General features: G+C 38.8%; 1 protein-coding gene across 5 annotated transcripts in view; it reads right to left on the reverse strand.

The window, feature by feature from the left end:
* Positions 1-2,593: 2,593 nt before the first annotated feature.
* The window catches only part of LOC121897028 (zinc finger protein aebp2-like), a 55,445-nt gene continuing 36,353 nt past the window's right edge, over positions 2,594-21,685 (reverse strand). The window contains exons 9-10 of one of the 5 annotated variants that reach the window (XM_042411263.1): positions 15,337-15,462; positions 2,594-2,692 (exon numbers count right to left, since the gene is read on the reverse strand). In XM_042411263.1, the coding sequence (XP_042267197.1) occupies positions 2,653-2,692; positions 15,337-15,462 (166 nt within the window). In that variant the 3' untranslated portion in view covers positions 2,594-2,652. Of the gene's footprint in view, positions 2,693-7,340; positions 7,506-9,688; positions 11,231-15,336; positions 15,463-16,530; positions 16,679-21,685 lie in introns of those variants that run through there. The other 4 variants (XM_042411262.1, XM_042411264.1, XM_042411266.1 and 1 more) reach the window with 4 other exon arrangements.

Consider the following 21,685-nt stretch of genomic DNA (forward strand, 5'->3'; position numbering starts at 1 on the left):
TGAGAGATACAGTCATACTAACACTGCAGGACACCCAGCGAGACACACTTAAAAAACAATGTCACAACAGAAAAGGGGGGAAAAGATTAGGAATAAGACATATAAGTGTGGTAAAACAGTTTTACCAATTATATTTTAAAATTTAATTGGTGCCATGACCTGGATACTTTGATACACTGATAATTTGTATTTGCTGATGTCCAAATCAAATCCTTGACCTTTCAGTCTGGGGAGGGCATCTCTGAATACTGGGCCACCCTGACACCCCACCAACGTTCCTCCTTTCTGCTTTTCTGTCTTTAGGGCCGAATCTACAAGGGAAACTTTCCAGCTGGCTTGTGGTGTGTCTCTGCAGTAATCAACAAAGGAATCTGTTTGGTTAGCAATGTACAATTAGATGGTTTTTAGAGCATTTTGTAAGCGACTGGATTTATTGCTGGGGAAAAGTCTAACGTTGAAAGTGGAGAAGATAAAGTCAAGGGATGAAAAGGACTACCTCAGTTTCCAAAGAGCATCTTATAACTGAGATCTTTGTTGTTAGTGGCTTGTAATTTCACAAAAGTAAGAGCTTTATAGTCTGAAATCTGTCCCTGTTGACAATGTACCATAGGTGACCTTGACCTTTGACCTATATGATAAAATGCCAGTATGTATGCATATTGTATATAAATTGTATACATTCTATTTTGTATATATATTTTATATGTTCTGTTTTGAATTAACGGTTAAATCTCCTCACTAGTCATAGAGATTTATTATCGTGAGGTCATATAGTGCAACACAAGGCTGGAGGAACATTCATTAAGACATTGTGAAAGAAAATTGAATAGTAGGTTATCATTTTATAAATCTTTTGTATATATGTTACAAATGTTTTCAAACTAAGGAGTCAATGTTTGTTATCAACTGAATGTGATGTAATGTCATTGTCATTTTGGGGATACATGTTGGTGAAGAAATCCTACTCCTAGGCTAGTTGAACTTTTGAACCTGTTTCTATCTGAGGATTGCTTGCTGACCTCTGGGGTTAGCTAGAGATATCTTTGTCTTAAGCCTTCTGTTTTAGAGACCATACTTGTTTGTAAGACGGTGTAACGGTTTGTGGAAGTGTCCATTTAGGGACCAGACTGTTTTTAGCTTTGCTTCTGAAGAGGTATAAAGCTGTTTGAGTTAACAATCTTTAGAGAAAGGGCTGGCTGAACAACATGCTTTCTCTCCAAAAATACAAGATGATTGTATTTTTGTTTGTGTGTGGACATTTGTATAATTGTTATTGATGATGTGATGGACTGTACGGTGTCTACAACTGCTTCAACAAGTAACAATGTTTAATGCTTTCTTTATGTCTCCATGTGTCTCTTTCTCAAGAAAATTTCCACAACAACATCAACTATTCTTCATATTTAACAAATACAGGCAATTATAAAACCTGCAAGCTCAAATGATTTTCTTAATCATCATCCAGTTAATTTGGTCATTCAAATGTAAACTGAGAATCGATTGGTTCATGAATAAAGTTAGTTTGAACAACCGCAAGCTCTTATATTTAAATGTAACATGAGTGAGAATGGCTGGCACATCACCAAATCTTATAGATAGAGCCTTTTTTTACTGCAGCTGAGCAGGAGTTCAAATAAAGCTCAGAGGAATATCTCATATAAAACATATGAACTCTGAAATGAGCCATCATAAAACTGATCAAAACAAGAGATGAAATGTTAGATTGTGTATCTCATTTCCAGTAAAATGAGTTAAATAATCTAATTTACCGCAATGATTACTAACTTACTTTAGATTTGATCTGAATTAAGTATAATGTTGCATAACTGCAATATACGTATACTATTGACACAAATATATTTTATATGTTTTATTACTATGCATGTGAAAAAATATACATCTATATGTCCAAATTTTATCAAATGAAAATGTCATATTGTTGGTTCCCCAGGTTCAGTCTTCTTTGCTGTGGCCAAGACTAAATTTTTATCGGTTCCTTTATTGTTTAATTCTATTGATTTTATTACATGTTATTTAATGTGTGTGTATATATATATATATATATATATATATATATATATATATATATATATTTCAGCATTAAAGGCTTAGTTGTGAGGACCCTTTAAACACCAAAAGATCCAGATCTCAGTAGCCCATATTTTTTTCTCTGAAAACCATAATTATTGCAACATTGCTCTATTGGTGAATCAAAGGAAAAGAGCAGCTGCACAGTAACTAAACATTAGTTCAAGAATTGTGTTCAGTGATAAACTTTGAAATACATTTTCAGGTTTGAACTGAGGGCATTGTTTCTACAATAACAGCCCAGATAAATCTTGGGCCAGTTTCAAAAAGCTGAAAAATCCAGGCTCGTGTCCATTAATCAACAATCAAATCAAGTCAACTTGGTTATCTGTGTATGAGGAACAGGGCCCGGAGTCACTGCTAAGGGATAAGGTGACTTTTTAAAAAATTCCTTAATTGTAATTTGTTAATGTTTTGAATCAAACAAAATCAACAGTGTTTACTGCTCAAACAAGCTCAGTAAGGATCACCAGACCTTGTGTGTTAATTATGTTTGGTTTATTTTCACCAGGAGAGACAGATGTGTTTTGGTCACCTTCCACCGTTCTTCAGGAGTCCACTTCATCAATGTATGTGTTCCTTCTCCAGATAACAAATCTCAGACCTATGAAACAAATACAGACTTTTATCAAGTAAAAGATTTACAGTAAATGGAGCTGCCAGCGTCTCGGCACCGAGCCTCAAAGAAGCTGTGCAAATGAGACAAACCAGTGCCTTGAGAGGAAACTATCACAGTGCATTTGAGGCTGCTGCAGCAATTGATAGATTATGATTCATCAGTCCTAATCAGATTTTTCTCTTTGATCACTATGCAATAACCCTCTACATGAAGCTGTCATTTGTCTTCTCCATACTTCTAACTGGGTGACCACTTCAGATTGAAAACAATGTGTCTAAAGCTAAGTGAGGTTTTGACATCAGTAATGGTGGGAAATGTCAGTGTGGCTTTGTTTGAAAATCTACCAAATACTGAAGTGTAGATCATTTTTTAAAGGAAAGAGGAGAGCATCTCACAAGCCACAAATCATCTACACAGATATTACAAGCTGGGCTTAACCTGAACCAGAGCTTTTCAAACTGTGGTGCAGTTGTCTTGATTTTGATGGAGTGGGGGCCCACAGTGTCAGACTAAACAAATTAGGATCCAACTAATTATTTTTATTATCAATTAATCTGCTGATTGTTTTCAATTAATTAATGAATCCTTTTGTCTATAAAATGTCAGAAAATAGTGAAAAATACTGATTAGAATTTCTTAGAGCTCAAGCTGGCATCTTCAAATCTCACCAGGTGTACAAAACCTAAAAGCAGCAAACTCTCACATCTAAGAAGCTGAAACCAGTTTTTGCTTAATAAATGTCTGAAATAATTAAAACTGATTATTAAACTGTTCATTTCAACTCTAAATTAAATTAAACAAAAGCTTGACAGGATTAATAGTAAATATTAAAATATTAAAATTTAAGAGTAACACTAATTTTCATATACAGTATATGACCTCAAAGGTGTCTCCTAAACTATATAATTAAAACCTAATGCACATGAAAAATAACCTGTCAAGGACATACAGTGGCATGACATTTGTCTTCTTTGTGCATGTGTGAATTAATAAGACAATGAAACAGTCTCTATCAGATTATCTTTCACAACATACCATCAGCGATCCCACAGTATACAACCAACGTCACTGCCCTCCTCTCCAGCCATTACTGTCAAATTCATTTGAATCAGGCCCTCTTCATTTCAGTATTAGAGTATTCACTGGAGCTGAAGTCTTATAGTTGCTGACTTGGCCTTACTTGACAAAGTTTCACTGAGCTGGCAGAGATGATAGATTCTGTTGGTCGCATTGTTTTTCCAACATCCCTATTTGGCTGTTCTGACCCTGTCATTTATAATGGCCCTAGTCCATGTTTAATTCATACAAGCCCCGCAGAGCGAGGCTCCATACAGGAAGCTGGCTTTACAGGCGACAGCCATTCCACTTTCCTGCCTCAGATATTTTATCAAGACGGAACTCAGGGCCAAGATTTATGTTCAGCAAGCTGTACATCAAACATGAGGGATATGCCAAGTCCAGCTCTTGCACCCCTGCTAAACCTCACGTTTCAGATCAGCGTGCTAACAGCTTAACAACTTCTCCCGGCTATTCTCCAAAGCATTCTGCAATTACATCCTGAATGTAAATCTATGCTGGGGATGTATGTGACACAGTGTAAACACTAATAAGTTATCCTGGAGGCTTTATCTGCACAGTGCTACTGTGTGGTGGCATTAGCTGGGTTCCTTCCAAGTTGCATCAGAGAAGCCCTCACAGAGGTGCAGTCTCCGCAGCCTAATTAGGCGCTCCAGTAGCTGCTGTCAACACCACCATCGTGGGCTTCAAAGCAGGGGCTCAAACTTGTGATCTGTCTAAATATTTCTTTCATGAAACCCTCGTCATATCAGGGCTGCTATCACAAAAAAAGGTCAGTGATAGAAAGGAGGAGAGACTGGAATCAGGTGGTGAGATGGAGCCAATGAAAGCGAGCTTGACCTCCTCAAAGTATTTGACGCTCTTGTGCATGACATGAGCAGATCCAGGGGGACTTCTGTGATACATGAAAAATGTCCTTTCATCTGTCCTCGCTTACACTCTCTGATGCTGCACAGCGCTGCTTGAATGGTCAAATCTGGTTGAGTTTGTTGTTGCCACCACATCACACATTCCTGAGTAGATGTTTACACCCAAGTTGAGACAGACTGGTGACAAAAGGTATTCAGTCAAAATTTCCTCACCCAGAGGTTCATCTGAAATCTTTCTCTTACTATTCTTCATACTATACATCCACTTTTTGACAAAAACAATTTGAGGAGTTGCATATGCCACAAAGAAAAAAAAGGCTTACCTAAAGAGCGAGCACTGCGGTTCAGCAAACATACTGTACAAGCAATCCTTCATAACAATCCACATTCTGCAGGGAAGAATTAGCCTACATTGCTCGAGCTGAGGGTGGAAAGATGGTTGAGAGTGAGTGCTACAGACATTCTTGGAGTGTTAATATCATCATGATGGCCTGACCATGGGTCCGCAAACTGACAGACCATCATCTGCATCTGGCCTCCAGGCACGCTTGTGGTCCGCTGTCTCTCAAGAAAGAAGCAGAGAGAGAAATCTGCAGTTGTTTAAAGGTTACATAACACAATATTTGGAGGTGATCTATTTCTTAGAAGGACTGTGGCAGCGGCGGTGACGGCAGTGGTGGTTGTGGTCAGGCTGGAAGATTCTAATCATATACCGGCTCAGAGTCTACTTCGACTGAAAGCATGTATGTTAAATTTCCTGCATAAGAAGAGCATCAAGATGGAGAAAAAAAATTCATGTAAGAATTCAGTTCCACCAAATGTAAAAGGCATAAACAATAGCCTCACTCGCCATGTTTCCCTCATGATTTCATGTAAAAGATGAAATAAGACAACATGATGCAATGAAAAAAATGCCAGTGGCTGTGGAGAAGGTCTTGAGATTGAGACATGGATGCATGCAATAACAGTCATATGCACGCACACATTAGTGTATGCAGTATATATGTGCATGCCCCCGTTTCAGTCTCGCAATGCCTTTTAATGTTTTTCCTTCTTTTCTTACTTTTCCCTCCCTCTGAGTTGATGTTGGTTTGTGTAACATACTGCCTGGCTGCTTTGGCCAGTATTTCAATCTCAAGAGACTATCCTGGTAAAATAATGTTCGAATAAAAAAAAAAATCGAAATAAGACAAAACACACATTCTCTCTCACACACAAATATTCACAACAATGAGGCACATGATCACACACACAGAACATTCCAGTCTTGCGACAGGGCCAACAAGCTCCACTAAGCTGCGTTAGAGACACAGACACTCGACCACACAGTGAGATGTTTTCAGAAAAGTGACGTCCAAGCCCTCCCCAGTGATGCAGATGACAGAATATTACATTCAGTCTCTTTTATCTACAGATTTATTCAGCGTAGCCATTCATTATCTAATGCTTTGGCATTAAATATGTGGCCCTAGACAAGGACAGTATGTACGTCAGCATCTATAAGAGATCAATAGCTCACACACGATCATAGCAGATAATTAAAACTATACTTAATACCTAATAATTCAGATGACAGGAATTTATCAAAATGGATAAACAAAACATTTCAGTAAAAACATAGTGACAGCGGGTCAACACAGTTCACTTAAGTGCCATAAAACTCTCAGTGAGTCCATAGAGCATTTTTCCCAGACTCCATATCAACAGACTGGTAAAGTTATCTCAAGTCAAACTGTACACTTCCTCTTAGACTTCCATAAATAAAGTGTTGTTTGTTAATTCTACTCTCACAGATGAACACTGTCGGGTTTCATCATCAGTATTTTCTTTCCATTCTCTAATTGGCGCTCCTCCTATATTGATTACAGACAGAGATAAACAAACAGTATTTAAGATGTTAAAAATGTACTGTAAAGTCAGTGATCCCATCCATCCCCTCAGTTTTTTTCTACTATTTAATCTGTTATCTCAGGTATATAGTTCAGAGGCTCTGCAAAAGAACAGATTTAACCTGTTTAAGTTATTTTTAAAAATATTATCAAAGGTTTCATTTGATATTTTAAAAAGCAGATCTTTCTTTCTAGTTAAAGCAACAGTCTTAAAGATCTGTTTCATTCTCTTTGGTGGCACCTATGGTGACAAGTTGTAATTGCAGGTGTGTTTTTGGACCTCACTCCCCAGAGATCCAAACAGTGTCGCCTGTATGACGTCAGTCAGTTGGCTGTTGGCAACGCTAGCAGAGACAGGAAAAAACAGTGCACCGCTTCACACGCAAGTGAGTTGAAGATGAGCGAGTCTGTTGTATTAGCTCTGCCTACCCTCTCTGGCAGACCAACCGTTGCTGGGAGATGAAAAACATGTCACTAACTGTGTGCCACTTGTGATTTTTCACCAATGACACCCAGTTTGTAATACCGCAAATGGAAGGGGTTTCATCAGTGAGCCATAGGCTCAATCACCAATGTGTTGCCTCATTGGGCAATAGATAGTGACTTAACAGACTTTATTTAAATGAAAATCTTCAAGATTATTACTATTTAAAAAAAAACAACATCTTCAACAGTGAGATGTAGTAAAAGCAGAGATACACAGAGGTATTGCTCCCAAAGCAATCAAAGACCATTTTTCCTTTTCAGTGTCTTCATCATAGGAATGTGATGCAGAGAGGCTAGACTCACATGAGCAAAGGATACTGTCACCATAATCAACCCAGTCAGAGATGGGAGCATGTGTCATCAGAGGAGGACTTAAGGTTATCGTAGTTCAGGATGCTCTGCCCATTTTCTCTCTCTATCTCTCTGTCTATCTTTTCCCGTCTCTCTCTCTCGGCTCCGCAGCCTCCTCCCGCGACACTGTGAGCAAACAGACCCTTTCCATCAGCCTCTGCTATCTCTAAATGTCAATCAAATAGAGAGAAGAACTGCAGGCAACACATTTTAAACAACCATCATGGTGTCAGCTTCAGATGAACTACGGGTGGGACACAGGAGATGCGTTTTCCCCAAGTCCTATCAAATCAAAAGAGCCTTTGAATTTCAAATAGTGAATAAAAAGCGGCAGCGCTACAATCACCTGTGGAACAGCAAACTGTGAGGCAACATGTGCCACAGGCTGGCTTTTAGAGCAACATCAGCCAGCCATCTAAAGAACACTATGTTCCAAGTAGCTCAATGTTTCACCAACATGAGAAAATGCATCAAAGCAGAAAAACAGAGCCATTAAAGTGGTGACAATTATTGCCAGGAGGCACAGTGGATAGAGCTGTCAGTGGATACAACACAACACTGGATGCATGGCATGTTGCAGGGCAGTCGTCATTGCACTGTGGCCCTGAGAATCACAGATCTTTGGTGGACGACAACCTAATAAATCAGTAGAGTGGCTGTTTTTATGTGGGCCCTGCACTATATGCTTTTATCTTCAGTATTTAACTACTGTGAGTCTGATAGATGCGGGCAGTAAAAAGGAAGAGGTCTGATAAACAGTGCAGAGGGCACCAGAGTAATCTATCACAGCAACCTCTAGGTTTGGCCTTCTACTGTCGTGTTGACAACAGCAGGAGATTATCTACCTGATCACTGGATACCCTGAAGGGTGGCAGCCCATGAAAGTGTTGAATTTCATGTAAACAAATGATGCAAGGAAATACTGAGTGAAGCTTCATGTGACAGCTCAATTAGTAATCACATCTTGATTTGTTCAAATTACTCAAATTACATTTACATACAGTAGTTTTGCCCACAAACTATATACATAAACTCAAGGTCCCCTTACTAGTTTTTTCTAGAGTTTTTGAACACATCTCATGGTCTCAAGTATTAAGTTGGCTCAGTTATCATGGAGAGTTAAGATAATTCTTACAGTACTATTTCCAAGGTCAAGACTGAACATTTACACTCAAATACATTTATATACTTTGGTCCAAACTTAGTGATCTATTGCTTATCATCAACTACTTACAATTACAATACAAAACTACTTCTAATTGCAAATAATGTGCAACAAAATCTGAACTTGTGCCAAAGAGTGTCAAAGATGCTATCTACACTACGTAACTGTATCAAACTTCACTTAAACGCTGAATATGTAATTTCTGCCACTAGGGGTCTCTAAATCATACAATAACAAAAGACAGAGTTTGCTGACATGGGAAGTAGCGTGGGATCATGGGAGTTGTTGTCTTCATTGTTAAACAACCAGCTTCTCCATTTCAGGATTACTTCAGCGTTCGGCAGAGGTCTCCTCTACTCCAGAACAAACAGACCCAGTGATTAAAACCAGTAAAAACACTGATTAAAGCAGTTTCATGTAAAAAATCAGTGTTTCTCCGACGCTGTTTGGTGGACACAGGACGTCCGGGAGGGGCTGCTAGCCAAGCTTCTCCTAACGTTTGCTCAGCTTGTTTCTCTGATAACTTAAGATCCAGACATTCATCAGGTTTTTACCGGGAGCTGAATTATCCGCAGAGGTCTCCTCCTCTAAAAACAAACGTACATGGGGATTAAAACCAGTAAAAACACTGAATAAAGCAGTTTCACATGAAAAAATCACTTTTTGTCCGACACTGCTCGGCGGGCACAGGACATCTGGGAGGGGCTGCTAGCCGTGCTGCTGCTAACGTTTGCTCAGCTTGTTTCTCTGATAACTTCAGATCCAGATGTTCGATGACTAAAATCCTTCATCCGGTTAAAAGTTATCCTCAGTAACAACCAAAATGCCGATATATTATCTTGTATGCGTATACTCTTTGGTAAATGCCATTGTGGCGGACAACCACAATGCTGACATATTATCTTGCATGTGTATATTCTTTGGCAGACGCTAATCGTGGCGGACAACCACAAGGCCAACACATGCATCTTGTGCACTTATACTCTTTGATAGAGGGGTATGACGCCATTGGCAACTGGCAACCAAATGAAACAGACTGTTACCTCGATTAAAATTACTGATTTCTCTGGGTTTGAATATTGTTGGAAACATTTGGAATAATGTAAGTACACAACTCGACAAAATATATAACATAGGTCTGGTCGTTTTTAGATATTTTAATGCGGAATAGTTACATATTACAGCTTTAACCATAAACAAGCCATGCTTCTGTAGATCGACTAGCTAATGTTAACATATTAAGTCATTGCAAGAGAAACTAGAGCTTTACAGACAAGAGCCTGGTTTTCTGGTCCTGCTGTGACTGCTGTGACTCTATTTGACTGATGAGGTGACTGAGGTGTTTTTGTGTGGTTAGTCAAAATAAGACTGCTAATAAAGACAGGAGAACTGTGCTGCGGTCATGGTGCCCACTGAAAGTGGCAATAATCATGCTAATGAAAATGGTTGGCGCTGTATGTGTCACCACAGTATATAGTAAAAACAGTACACTGGCACATATATACTGACAATACACTTTCTGACGTCAGAATAAGGGGGGCTGCGTCTGAAACCGACTACCCGACAAACCACTGCCGGTGTGCACACGAGTCTCTCTCCAGTCCTCCTTGTTATTCTATTCCATTCTTCACATAACACCATGCAACGTCATCAGTGCCTTAGAGAGACTGTCCAAAAGTAAGCACTATTATTCACATATTTATGATTCATGGCGGTTCGCCCCTCTCTATGACGGCATGATTTTCACCCCGACTTTGAGGGTGGTCATTCGGAACAGGTGTAAACATTTACAGTGAGTGTTTGGAGCAGTCATTTAAAACCTCATTAATTGATTATACAGTAGATTGAATCAGAGCAACAAGTACAAGCACGGGGACATTTCCACAGCAAATACACACTCTTACAAACATTACAGATAGTCATCTTTCTTCAGTCAGCCTAATAAATCCTCTCCAGCTACACAACAACACTGAATGAAATGAATAATGGCCTGTAATCAGAACATGAAGTTTGGACACGCTTTGGATTTTTATTATCTATCTGTCAGCATGAAGTGAACTGGGCAACAACTTTTATTGAGTGCACACAGCAATCAGTGAGAAGTAAAATTGCAGTGTGAATTATGTGAATCCTCATAAGTTTAATACACTGACTCAGGAAGAGATCTGCCATCAGTGAAGGGTGACTGATGAAACTGGCTGAGGTTTTGGGGCTGTCTCTATAGTTCATTGACCTGTTTGATTTCTCTGGCTCAGTGAGTAAAGGATCTTGCCAAAGCAAACTAAGGACACAATTATCTGTCTCCCATTTTAAGCTCCCCACTAATCTCTTTCCTGTCCTCTTTAGAGTCATTACATTTGCAAACGGTACATTCTTTTAATGTCAAGAAAATGAAGAGATTGTTTCCCAGCTCTGGCGCTGTCTATGTCTCCTGTGACGCCTCTGATCGCTGTGGAGAACCAAAATTTCACCCATCATCTCCCTCTGCCAGGTTAACGGCTTGGAGCTCAAGAGACAAACTTCCTTTAAAGATTGTTGACTTCTCACTCGACACCATAATGGAGAGAACTAAAGGCTCGCTGGCACATCTGAAGCCACAGCAGGATGGTGGTCACTATCCCTCTGTCCTTGCTCTCTCCTTCATTTGACTTACAAACAGATGAGCGATGAATCACACTACCCACACCTGCAGGAGATCCCAAAGAAAGAGGAATGTCATCAGCACACATTGCCTGCTGTATGCATCTATGCCAAGAGACGACTGTGCCGTCTGGTGTCTTGTCATGTGTTTGGAGCATTCAGGAAGTAGAAGAAACACTCCTACATCTTTGAAGCTATTCCCATCTCCTCCCATTCATTCACACTGTACATTATTATCTTTCATTGATGTGCACCCATTCTCAGGAACGTGCATGAATGCATTATAATAATGTGATTTATCGGTATGTATCTCACAATTCATAGCCAGAATTCAAATCATTTTTCAAAAACATCAAGGTAACATGATGTGACAGGACAATTGGAAGATATAAATTCATAAAATTACCTTTTAACTCCTAGGATTGAACTGGGGCATTTTCTATTTGGACAGTTATACTTCAATTATTTTTCGGATTGGCATCTAATTCTGTGGAAATTCTTGAATCCATCCTGACAGAGTTGTAACAAGTGTGGTTTGGCTTTTAAGGTGAATTATTAAAAAAAAATGAAAGAATGAGCAGTCTTCCTCTATGCTCATAAATGTATTTTCATTGTCACTATATCTGTTTTTTTTACATGATAAATTTATTATGATGATGAGAGCTCTAATGTAATCAGAAGTGACTGACAGCATTCTCAGGTGATTTCCTCCAAGCCATTTTCCGTGTCATCAGTTCATTTTTAACTTTCTTCAGTTGTCACAACCATGAATTGTTTATGGAGCATTGTTTATAAATTACTTATAGATTCCAATAAATCAAGCCTGGCTTAATGGCGTGGACTTGTCTGACAAAGAAATCAGTGTATCCAGAACACTATGGAGGACACCAATGCATGTTGCATATTTGAAGAGAACTGGACCACAGGTGGCTACATGTGAAGAGTTGTTTCATTCATCCCCACAGTGATGCAGAAATATGGCTTGATTGCAGGCTGATGCAGAGCAAACTACACTAGAAACACAGTTCACTTAAACAAATTCATTAAATGATCAGTGTTCTCACTGGTGCGAGTGAACGGAAAGTTTCTCTAAAAATGTAAGTGAAAGGTTATCTATGATTTATTGTTGTTACTGTATGTATCTTGTTTAGAACAGTGTAAAGCTAAAAGGCCAGGTAACAATGCAGCATATTTTAGGAGAGGCATGTTACACCTGATCTGATACACCTGATCGACACTGATAATAACCACACAGTGACTCATACACATGAAATAGTGTTTCTTAATCACAACTGTTATAAAAGTGTAACAATACAACAGAATATTACCTTAGTGCAGATATATCAGTACTGTGTATGTCAGCCAATAAGTAACTAGAAATTGCAGAACAGAAATGCCAAAGACAGTTTTAAGGTCAGTTAGTTAAAGGGAACCTATTATGCTCATTTCCAGCTCTATATTTTTATTTTTGGACTCTGTTAGAGCAGTTTTGAATGATTCACACTTCAAAAAGCTCCTTATTTATCTTAAACTGGCCCTTTATGCAGCCACTCAATTCAGCCTCTGTCTCTTAACAGGCAGTCTAAGCTCCTGTCTCTTAAAGGCCCCCCTGCCCATGAGCCCACTCTGTTCTGATTGGCCAGCTTTCCGGAAGCCTTATTAGAGCCGTATCAGAGTCATGTTAAGTTACCACCAATGCAAACCCAACATTTTCTGCTTTATTGCATCAAATTAAAAGCTTTTAAATTACTAAATAACAGGAGACTTTTTTGTGAAGAATTTACAGGAAATTAAACAAGTTCCTCACTGAATTAGTGAAGCTTTGTTAGCGGCACTAAAAACCAGTTGAAACAACAACATATTGAGATATTTGGAGCAATTTATTCAGTGGATCAGTTGGAAATAATGCAGGGACGAATAGTACAAACAGAAACAGCCACAGTGAAGTTAACGTTTGATGAAGAGCTGCAGATGACCAGCACACCTCCAACAGGTAAACAACTTATTTTACTTTGCCGGTGCTGTGTAATGGAAAAAGACTCACAGCGTGCCAGCTCGACTCGGGTCATGGCTCGGCGTGACTACACCCAAAACAATGGAAAAATGCCATAATGTTAGTGAAGCGGAGCGCTGGAAACCGAGTGTTCAGAGCAGTCTGAAGCCAGTGCTTTTTGCTTACAGGGATTACTTCTACGTACGTTTACCTAATTATTTGACACTTTGGCCACGTTTAATACGAACATCCGACACTGTAACATAATATATACATGACTAAAAATAAGGAAAAGCATTATAGGTCCCCTTTAAGTAATTTTTTTTTTTTTTTTTTACATATCCTGGCTGCAATTTAGAATAATAATAATAATTTAAGGAACCTAAATGTCAAAAATTTTAAGATATTGTCAGTTGAGATATTGTTGTCACATATTTAAAAACTTTTTTTCCAAACTGAAAGAAGAAGCTAGTAAGTGGACCATTTTGTAAAACTACTATTGCATATTCAACTTAACAGACCTTTGAGAACAATATACTTAAACTTGCTCTAACTTTAGAGAAATAGTTCAACATTTTAGGATATAAGATTATTCACTTTCTTGATGAGAGTTAGATGAGAAGATTGATGCCACTCTGTGCACCAAATATGAAGCTGCAGCCAGCAGCCGGTTAGCTTAGCTTAGCATAGAGACTGGAAAGAGGGGGAAACAGTTAGCTTGAATACCAGCACCTCTACGGTTTGTTTGATCTGTACAAAAATCAAAGGGTAAAAACAAAAAGTTATGGTTTTACAGGGGGATTATGTCTCCCCTCCACCATAAAACCACAACTTTTTATACTGTTAGTGATAATCGCAGGGTCCACACCTAAAGTTCTGTCAACTGAAAAACTTTCAATTTCAGTTGACAGACATCTGACTAAACTGATTAGATATGAGTGGTTCTCCACTTATTCGAATGTATAACACACCTCTTTATTGAGCACATTTGATCTCCTTTGTATTTTATCTGGTTCCAGCATTTCTAAATTCACAGAAGTGTAATTCCATCCCTCCTCCACAGAGCTCAGATTCAGTGAGTGAACAGGCGGAGATTGTGATCAAATGGTCACAGTACTATGTGCTCTATGCCCCAGCTTAAAAAGAAAACTGATCCGAGTTCGCCTGTTAAGCTGCAGATGTCACATCATACTCTCACACAAAGTTCATGTTCAAAGTGCTATTCTGCAACATTGCAATGTCTACTGTGAGCCTGTTCTCCTTTGCCATGTTGCATCATGATTGGCTGATGTAAGCTGGTGAACACAAGGGAAAACGCCATCCATCCCAGCACTCGGCAGCTCTGCTCTCATACTCTGCGTCATTTCTTTGGGGAAGCCTATCCTGCTGTTTCTATTGCCCTCAGATATTGTCATTGGCCACACCCAGACACCACTCCAAACATCTGCCTGTGTCTGGCAGTCCTAATTATGATAAGACTATGAATCAGTTCAGCCAAGTGCTGAACTCTATAAAAGCAAGATGTATCCTGAGAGCAATTGTACGCAATATGAGAACAATATGAAATCTGGAACATTCTTTATTCTTCTCAAAGAAATCAGAAAATAATATGAATCTGATGAAAGGAAAGGATCCATAAATTATAACAAAGAACAGGATGATCAAAATGCAGGGACGATGTGGGTGGTTGAGTTTTCTAGTTCTGAAGGAGGTGTGGGCTGCTGGATACAGCTGTCTCTGCCATAGCTGGCCATGCCAAATTCTGCGACACATCTAAGAGTTGGCGTCATGTCCTGATTTGAATTCAATGAAATGGAAAAAAGCGGGCCATCCAATTTTATTCATGTGAATCCCACCCAAACCCACTGAACTTCTCCATTGCCTGACTTTCCACTTCAAAGGAATATTGAGAGAGTGGCTCTGTTTTTCCTTTTTTTGCTTTGTGAGTAAAGGTTCCAATCGGTTTGGGACTTTGTTGCGGTTTACTCTAAGACTGACTGCAAATGTGAAATCAGGCGTTGAAAATTTTATTTGAAAAAAAAAGAAAAAAAAGAAAATGCTTTCTGTTCCTGCAGAGTTCTCTGCGGAGCTGGCGTACTTTTGACAGCACCACAGGGATAAATGCTGTCACATTAACAAAGAACAAGAACAAAGCTTACCTTTGTATTAGAGGCAAGCCATATGAGGAAGGGTTCAAACTGGACAGGACATAAGGGACTGCATCCCAAATGATGACATGGAATGAATAAACAGATTTTGACCCACTTTCACCTTTTTCACAGCCACTGAGAAACAAAGAAGGAAATATAAACACAAACCACACAGAACAATTATGAATTTATATGCTCATTCAAATATCCAGTACACAGAGAACCTAATTACAAGCTGAGAGTTTTGATGAAACAGCTGTCCAGGGGTTGGTACCTCCCTATCCATCCATCATGGATAGTCTGGGTCCACTGCCCACCTGTGAAAACACAGCACAGCACAGCACAGCAGACCTCTCCTCTCATTATTGGAGGAGATGGTGCAGCAATGGAGCTTACTGGTTCCAAATTAACCCCAATAATGGTTAGACAGCTGGGATACTTTTCCATTATCTGTCTTTGGAGCAGGTCTTCACTTGGCAGTATGTCATGCATTCTATATTCTATTCTATATCTATATTCTATTCTATATCTATATTCTATTCTACATTCTATTCTATATCTATATTCTATTCTATTCTATATTCTATTCTATATATTGAATATTCTTTTATCTGCCTTATTCTCTTTTTAGAGCTGAAATGATGAGTTGATTAATTGATTTAGATGAACGGAAAATTAATAGTCAATTATTTTTATGGTTGAATATGTCATCTTGGGCTGGAGGGAACTGTAAAGGGTATTTATCACAATTTTCACATTTTACAGATGTACATCAGTAATTTTTGATGACAATGAAACGTAACACCCACTCATTCATGGTCCTTCGTTTCTCTGGTTGTTGTATGTTTCTGATTGATTATATTTATTCCATGTTTTAGCGCCAGGTTGGGTATTTACAACTCATCTTAGCATTGACAATAAAATATGGAATCCCTCCTTAAAACTTAAACTTAAAACTTGTTTTTTTATCATATGAGTTTCTCCCAATTTATGGTAATTTGTTGTAATTGTTTAAATGATAATTTTGTATCATTTACAAAGTCTTATCTTGCTTTGGTTTTATTACTTGTTTTACTGTAAAGCACTTTGTAACTTTGTTTTTTAAAAGTGGTATAAAAAATAAAGTAATTATTATTATTAGAATAATGATCATATAAAACATAAGGATACATGGATAAAGCTCTGAAAAGACAGGGAAGAAAGAAAAGAACATATGTTTTATTATTAAGATTCCATTCAATTTTCCAATTATTTGAAAATGTTGCCATATGAAGTAGGAGAAGTCATCATTTATGCATTTTGCAGTATATCTGATCTGGTTGTTCAAATAGAAGTCTAAGGAACACTGCAGCTGCAGACATGGGAAAAGGAAAAATCTTGCATGTTAATAATTGTATACACAGTAGATGTGTAAGGGATTTAGACTGAGCATGACTGGCCCGCAGGAGTGCGGCACTAAGACATGTGCACTGATAATTGGTTTGAGATTTTGGAGGTATGAAACGTGACTGATTGGGTGTGCATTTGTCTCATACTGTACAAGCAGCAGCATCATAATCTTGATGGTTGTGCTTATGTGCAGTCAAATACTACAAGCGCCTGCAAGTGTCTGCGTGTGTGTGCGTGTGTGTGTGTGTGTGTGTGTGTGTGGCAGGTCTGAGCTGTGCAGAAGAACAGCTTGGAGATAACCTGATGACGTCACAGCCAGAGTCAGGTCTGCTATCTCTCCCTGACAGCAGGGCTGTGCGTCACTCCTTACATGCAGAACCAGGGAGAAAGAGCAGGAAGGAGAGAGGGAGGACAGGGAGTGGTGCAAGGGAGGGAAGGAGGACAGAGAGGAGTTGAAGAGCCTGGAGGATGCCTCAGATTATTTAGTGGAGGCGAGTGGGACCTGGGCCAGGGTGACTAAAGTGGGAGAGTTTTTAATAAGAATAGGGAGGGACAAAGGGAGGAGAGGGGATGTAGGAGAGATATAATGGAAAAGAGTCTTTACAGTAAGCAGTAATCAGTGGGAGAGAGGGCAGGGAAAAAAAACTGCAGGGTACACATTCTTTTTGAAGAATGGAAATGAAGCAGAAACAAAGAAGAAAGGAAGGAAGAGAACAAGAAGGGGGTCATCTGACGAAGAAATAGAGTGAGATGACTGCAGGAAGAGGCAGGTCAACAGTTCATCATATAATAATGAACATTTTTACAAGAAGAAAGAGTAATATGATTCAAAGAATTTGGAGCAAGGTTTGTCATTGTGCTAAAGTGCACCAGCTTGTACTCCTGCTAATTATAGACACTGTTGTGTGATAATTACATTCATGCCCGTCTCTTTTGAAGAGGAAATTTTCTCCCAGTGGATCTCTTCCCCATCACATTGCTCAAACTCCAGTATCACCACAACCACAAACATAATCTGTTTTTCATTACGTTACAGTGAGGAAAGCACACTTTTATGGTTGTGGCAGGCGAGGATCAAAAAATGTATGTGAAATATAAATTAAATGAAAGAAAAAAATGATAATTGCTCATGCCATGAGACACTCTTATAATGTTTGTGTATATAAACTTTGCGAATAAACTAACACAATTGCACAATTGCAAACTGTGCAGCAAGCATCCACTAGACTCACCTTCTATGTGAGGGCACCATAACATTGTGTGGCCATTACTCAACAAAACACTTCCAACCATTGCTGTGAATATAATATGCAGTGACATGAGATAAACAGATCTAAACCCACCAATCCATTTGATATGCAGCAGCAAAGTATGACATGTAGCAGATAATTACTAACGTACACAAAAATTATGGCTTAGGGCAGGCAGCCTTCTACTATGACGTGTTACATATTAAGCAGATGATATAAGCTCATGTTGGTAAGTGTGGGTGAGTGCAGCAGCAGCAGCAGCAGCAGCAGCAGCGTAAACCATAGAACAGGAGCTCAGAAATTAAAATTAGCAGCCACAGAAGTTAGTACTTTGCCCAGACACAGATTTGTGAGAGAACAAAAAACAGCCAGCAGCATCGACAGCCATATTGCCAAGCACATAAACCCTAACTGCACCAATCCCTTGATCACTTACAAATGCACATTAACACAAGTATTAGATAAATAAGCTGTAGAAGTAAGGCAGAAGTCATGATCCCAACCAAACTTCTTAAAGTAGAAAGGCATGTTTTAGGCCGACAGATGATATAAAGTAAGAACAACCGGCGGACAGAGTTGCAAGAATGCCAACAGCAGGACGTGCTGCAAAAAACAAGATTATTCCTCCAAATAGCTGTACTGACACACTATGATCAGTCTGGTAATAAGCAATCTTGTTTATAAATGTAAATACTACATGAATAGAAGAAGCTGGGGAGCAAAGGAATTACCAGGGCATTGAGAATTTAAAGAAACAATCCTAAAAACAGACTTTTAGGAAATACACTTATTTGATTGCCAAGAGCTAGATGAGAAGATTGATACTGCATTGATAAAGGGGGAATGGTATCAATCTTCTCATCTAACTTTTAGCAAGAGAGGGAACAAATGTATTATCCAAAATGTTGAACTATTCCTTTAAGTAGTCTGCCTTATTGCAGAGGGTGTGTTTGACATTTGTTGCAGTGAGTTGAGTAAGTAGCAAAGTGAACTTTTCGGCTTTGCTCCATTTATGCACATCTACAAACACATGTTTAAATATGTGGTAGAGTCTGGAGTTCACTGGGTCAACATCACAGGAATGGGTTTACTGATGAGGAAGATAGTGCCATTAGTTCCCTCTCCATATCAATGAGCTTGCACTGGGTTGTGCGTCATCAAAACAGATCACAGTGTTTACAGTCAACTCCAGTGTCTATCTGTCGCTGAACACTCATGTGAAACCTGTATAGAGAGAGAGGAAGAACTCCAGTCACACAGTGTAGAGTAGCAGTCTGTCACATATGTCTCTCATATAAATCTACTGTTGTGTCAACACCAAAGATTATGTGCCCATTAATGATGTGGAGGTGTAGTGCACCAATGAGCAGAAAATATATTACCTTAAACTTATTTGTGGCAGGAGCATGGGAAGAAGAGGTGACATTAATTGGCATCAAAGATGTTGTGCAGGATGTACAGACAGCAAAATATCCCCCTAAAGTCAGGTTAGGGGAATATTTTGAAAATGCCCAAATTAAACGATCACACAAATAAGTCCTTTAAATTTTGTTCAAATCCAATACGTAGTTTCTGACATGTTGAGCGTGATATATCAACAATTAAAAAGACATTGTTATTCCTAATTCCAAAGTGTGGGATGCATCATTAAATTTCACATGCCGGAGCCTAGCCACCATTTAGCTTTTAGGACTTACACAGCGCTGTTACAGTGGCCCTTGTGAACAATCAAGCTTTATGAGGATAAGCATAAAGATTTAGGGAAATATGGTTTAAATTCAGGAACACAGAAAATATCTAAAAACATACAAAAGCACAATTACGGGGAATGAGCTTTACATTCAGAAACACTGCAAACATCAAAAAACATACAGTACAAAAGGGGCATGCTAATGCAACACAAGCAACAAAAAAGGATCAATAAATCAGATGTTTTCAACAACTGCTGTACAATAAATTAATAGACAGTTTTGAGCATTAAAATAAATACAGTATAAAAGATGTAGTTATAATTGTATAAAATGTATTTGAAAAGGCAAATACACAACTTTCTGTTTTTTCTGCCACTGAAATGCATCTGTTCTTGCAGTGGAACCAAACGTGTAGCACCCAGTCTGATAAGTAAAGCCGATGTGGAAGTGCCTTAAACCTGCATTCTCTCTAATGGCCATCAGAGGGCAAAAAGAAGTCTGATTGTATGCAAGTCTATTGAGAAAATGACCCTACTTCACACTGGATTTATTACCTCAGTAAACAGTTTCCTAATTAGTTTATGGTCTCAATCGCTAGTTTCAAGTCTTCATCAATAAATCATGATGTTCATTTTGTAAATTATAGTCTGATTTAAGGTAAAATGGACGTTAAAGCATGTAACCATGGCGTAACCCGAGTATAGCCGTAGCTGCCACTACTTCACAGTGCATTTTCAGTTCATGAAGGTTAACTGTAACATTTTGGTCGTCTAAAAAAGTCTTGCTCAGCATTTGGTTGTACTAAGCACCCTCAGCTGGTCAGTTTTTCTGGTAAATACCTTTAGTTTTAATGGTTTTACGCCTGTTTTTTGCTAGTGAAAATTAGCATTAGCATTATCACAGTTAACCATTGACTGTAAATGTACTGTGCTAACCAAGGTAGCAGCTAGCATTAGGGTCAGCTCCACCCTCTTGTCCAAATATAGTCACTTCTGGCTCCAAAAATCCAAGATGGCGAAGGTCAAATCCAAGATAGTGACGGTCAAAATGCTAAACTCAAGGCTTCAAAACAGCAGTCCACAAACCAATGGGTGATGTCACGGTGAGTACATCCTTTTTTTTTTTTTTACAGTCTACGGGTGGAACACAACTTTAAAGTCTTGTTGTATGAAAGATCCTCAAACAGAATAAGTTGTATTTTAGGACAACTTAGGAAACGTTATCTCAAAGCAGATGTAGCCTTTTGATTTAATACTCACCTGACAGGGGTTTTTTTTACCCGTCTTTTCACCTGCTGGTATAAGTTTCCATCCTCTTAATTTTGAGATAAAACCGGCTGCCTATACTTTTTAAATGATTAATATGATGTTCAAGAGCCTTTAATGACCCACTAATCTAATTAATGGGTCATTTAAAAAACTGGTGCATTCCTTTAAGGCTGTATACACTATAGTGCATGGTGAATGGAGCCTGACAGTCCATTAAGACTGTTGTTTTCATTCACAGAACTTCAGCTAAACTTTTATCTTCCTCTCTGTATTTCTTTCTTTTACATTTTCACACAAACACATTCTCATGCATGAGGAGACTTTCATCACTCATAGGTCAAGCGCATCTGCTATTTATCCAAATGCATTTCAGTACTCAAATGCAATGTGTGAAGCCATTGTCCTCCATGTTTTGGGATTGTTTGTGAATGAGCAGCAGGAGGAATCTTACTGGTGGTAGAGTGCATTAGAATTGCATGCATTTTGCATGGGCAATACATTTGATGGTGAAGCCAGAAGCTGAGAAAAGAGAGACAAGAGGGAAAAAGAGAGACGCAAAAGAGAAATAAAGAGAACAAGTGTGGAGAACGACTGTTTATTTGAGGAGGGGTGATTACGATCAGACAAGGTGAAGTGAGCACTTTTGGGAAGGGTGTGATCCCTGAAGGGAGGGAAAATTGGAAGGACAGACAGAGAGAGGGGGCAGAATATGTGAAAGAAGAGATAGAGAGACTCACAGAGGGGGAAAAGATAGAAAGAG

This window comes from Thunnus maccoyii, chromosome 5 (assembly GCF_910596095.1).
Source record: "Thunnus maccoyii chromosome 5, fThuMac1.1, whole genome shotgun sequence".
Classification (NCBI taxonomy): Eukaryota; Metazoa; Chordata; class Actinopteri; order Scombriformes; family Scombridae; genus Thunnus; species Thunnus maccoyii.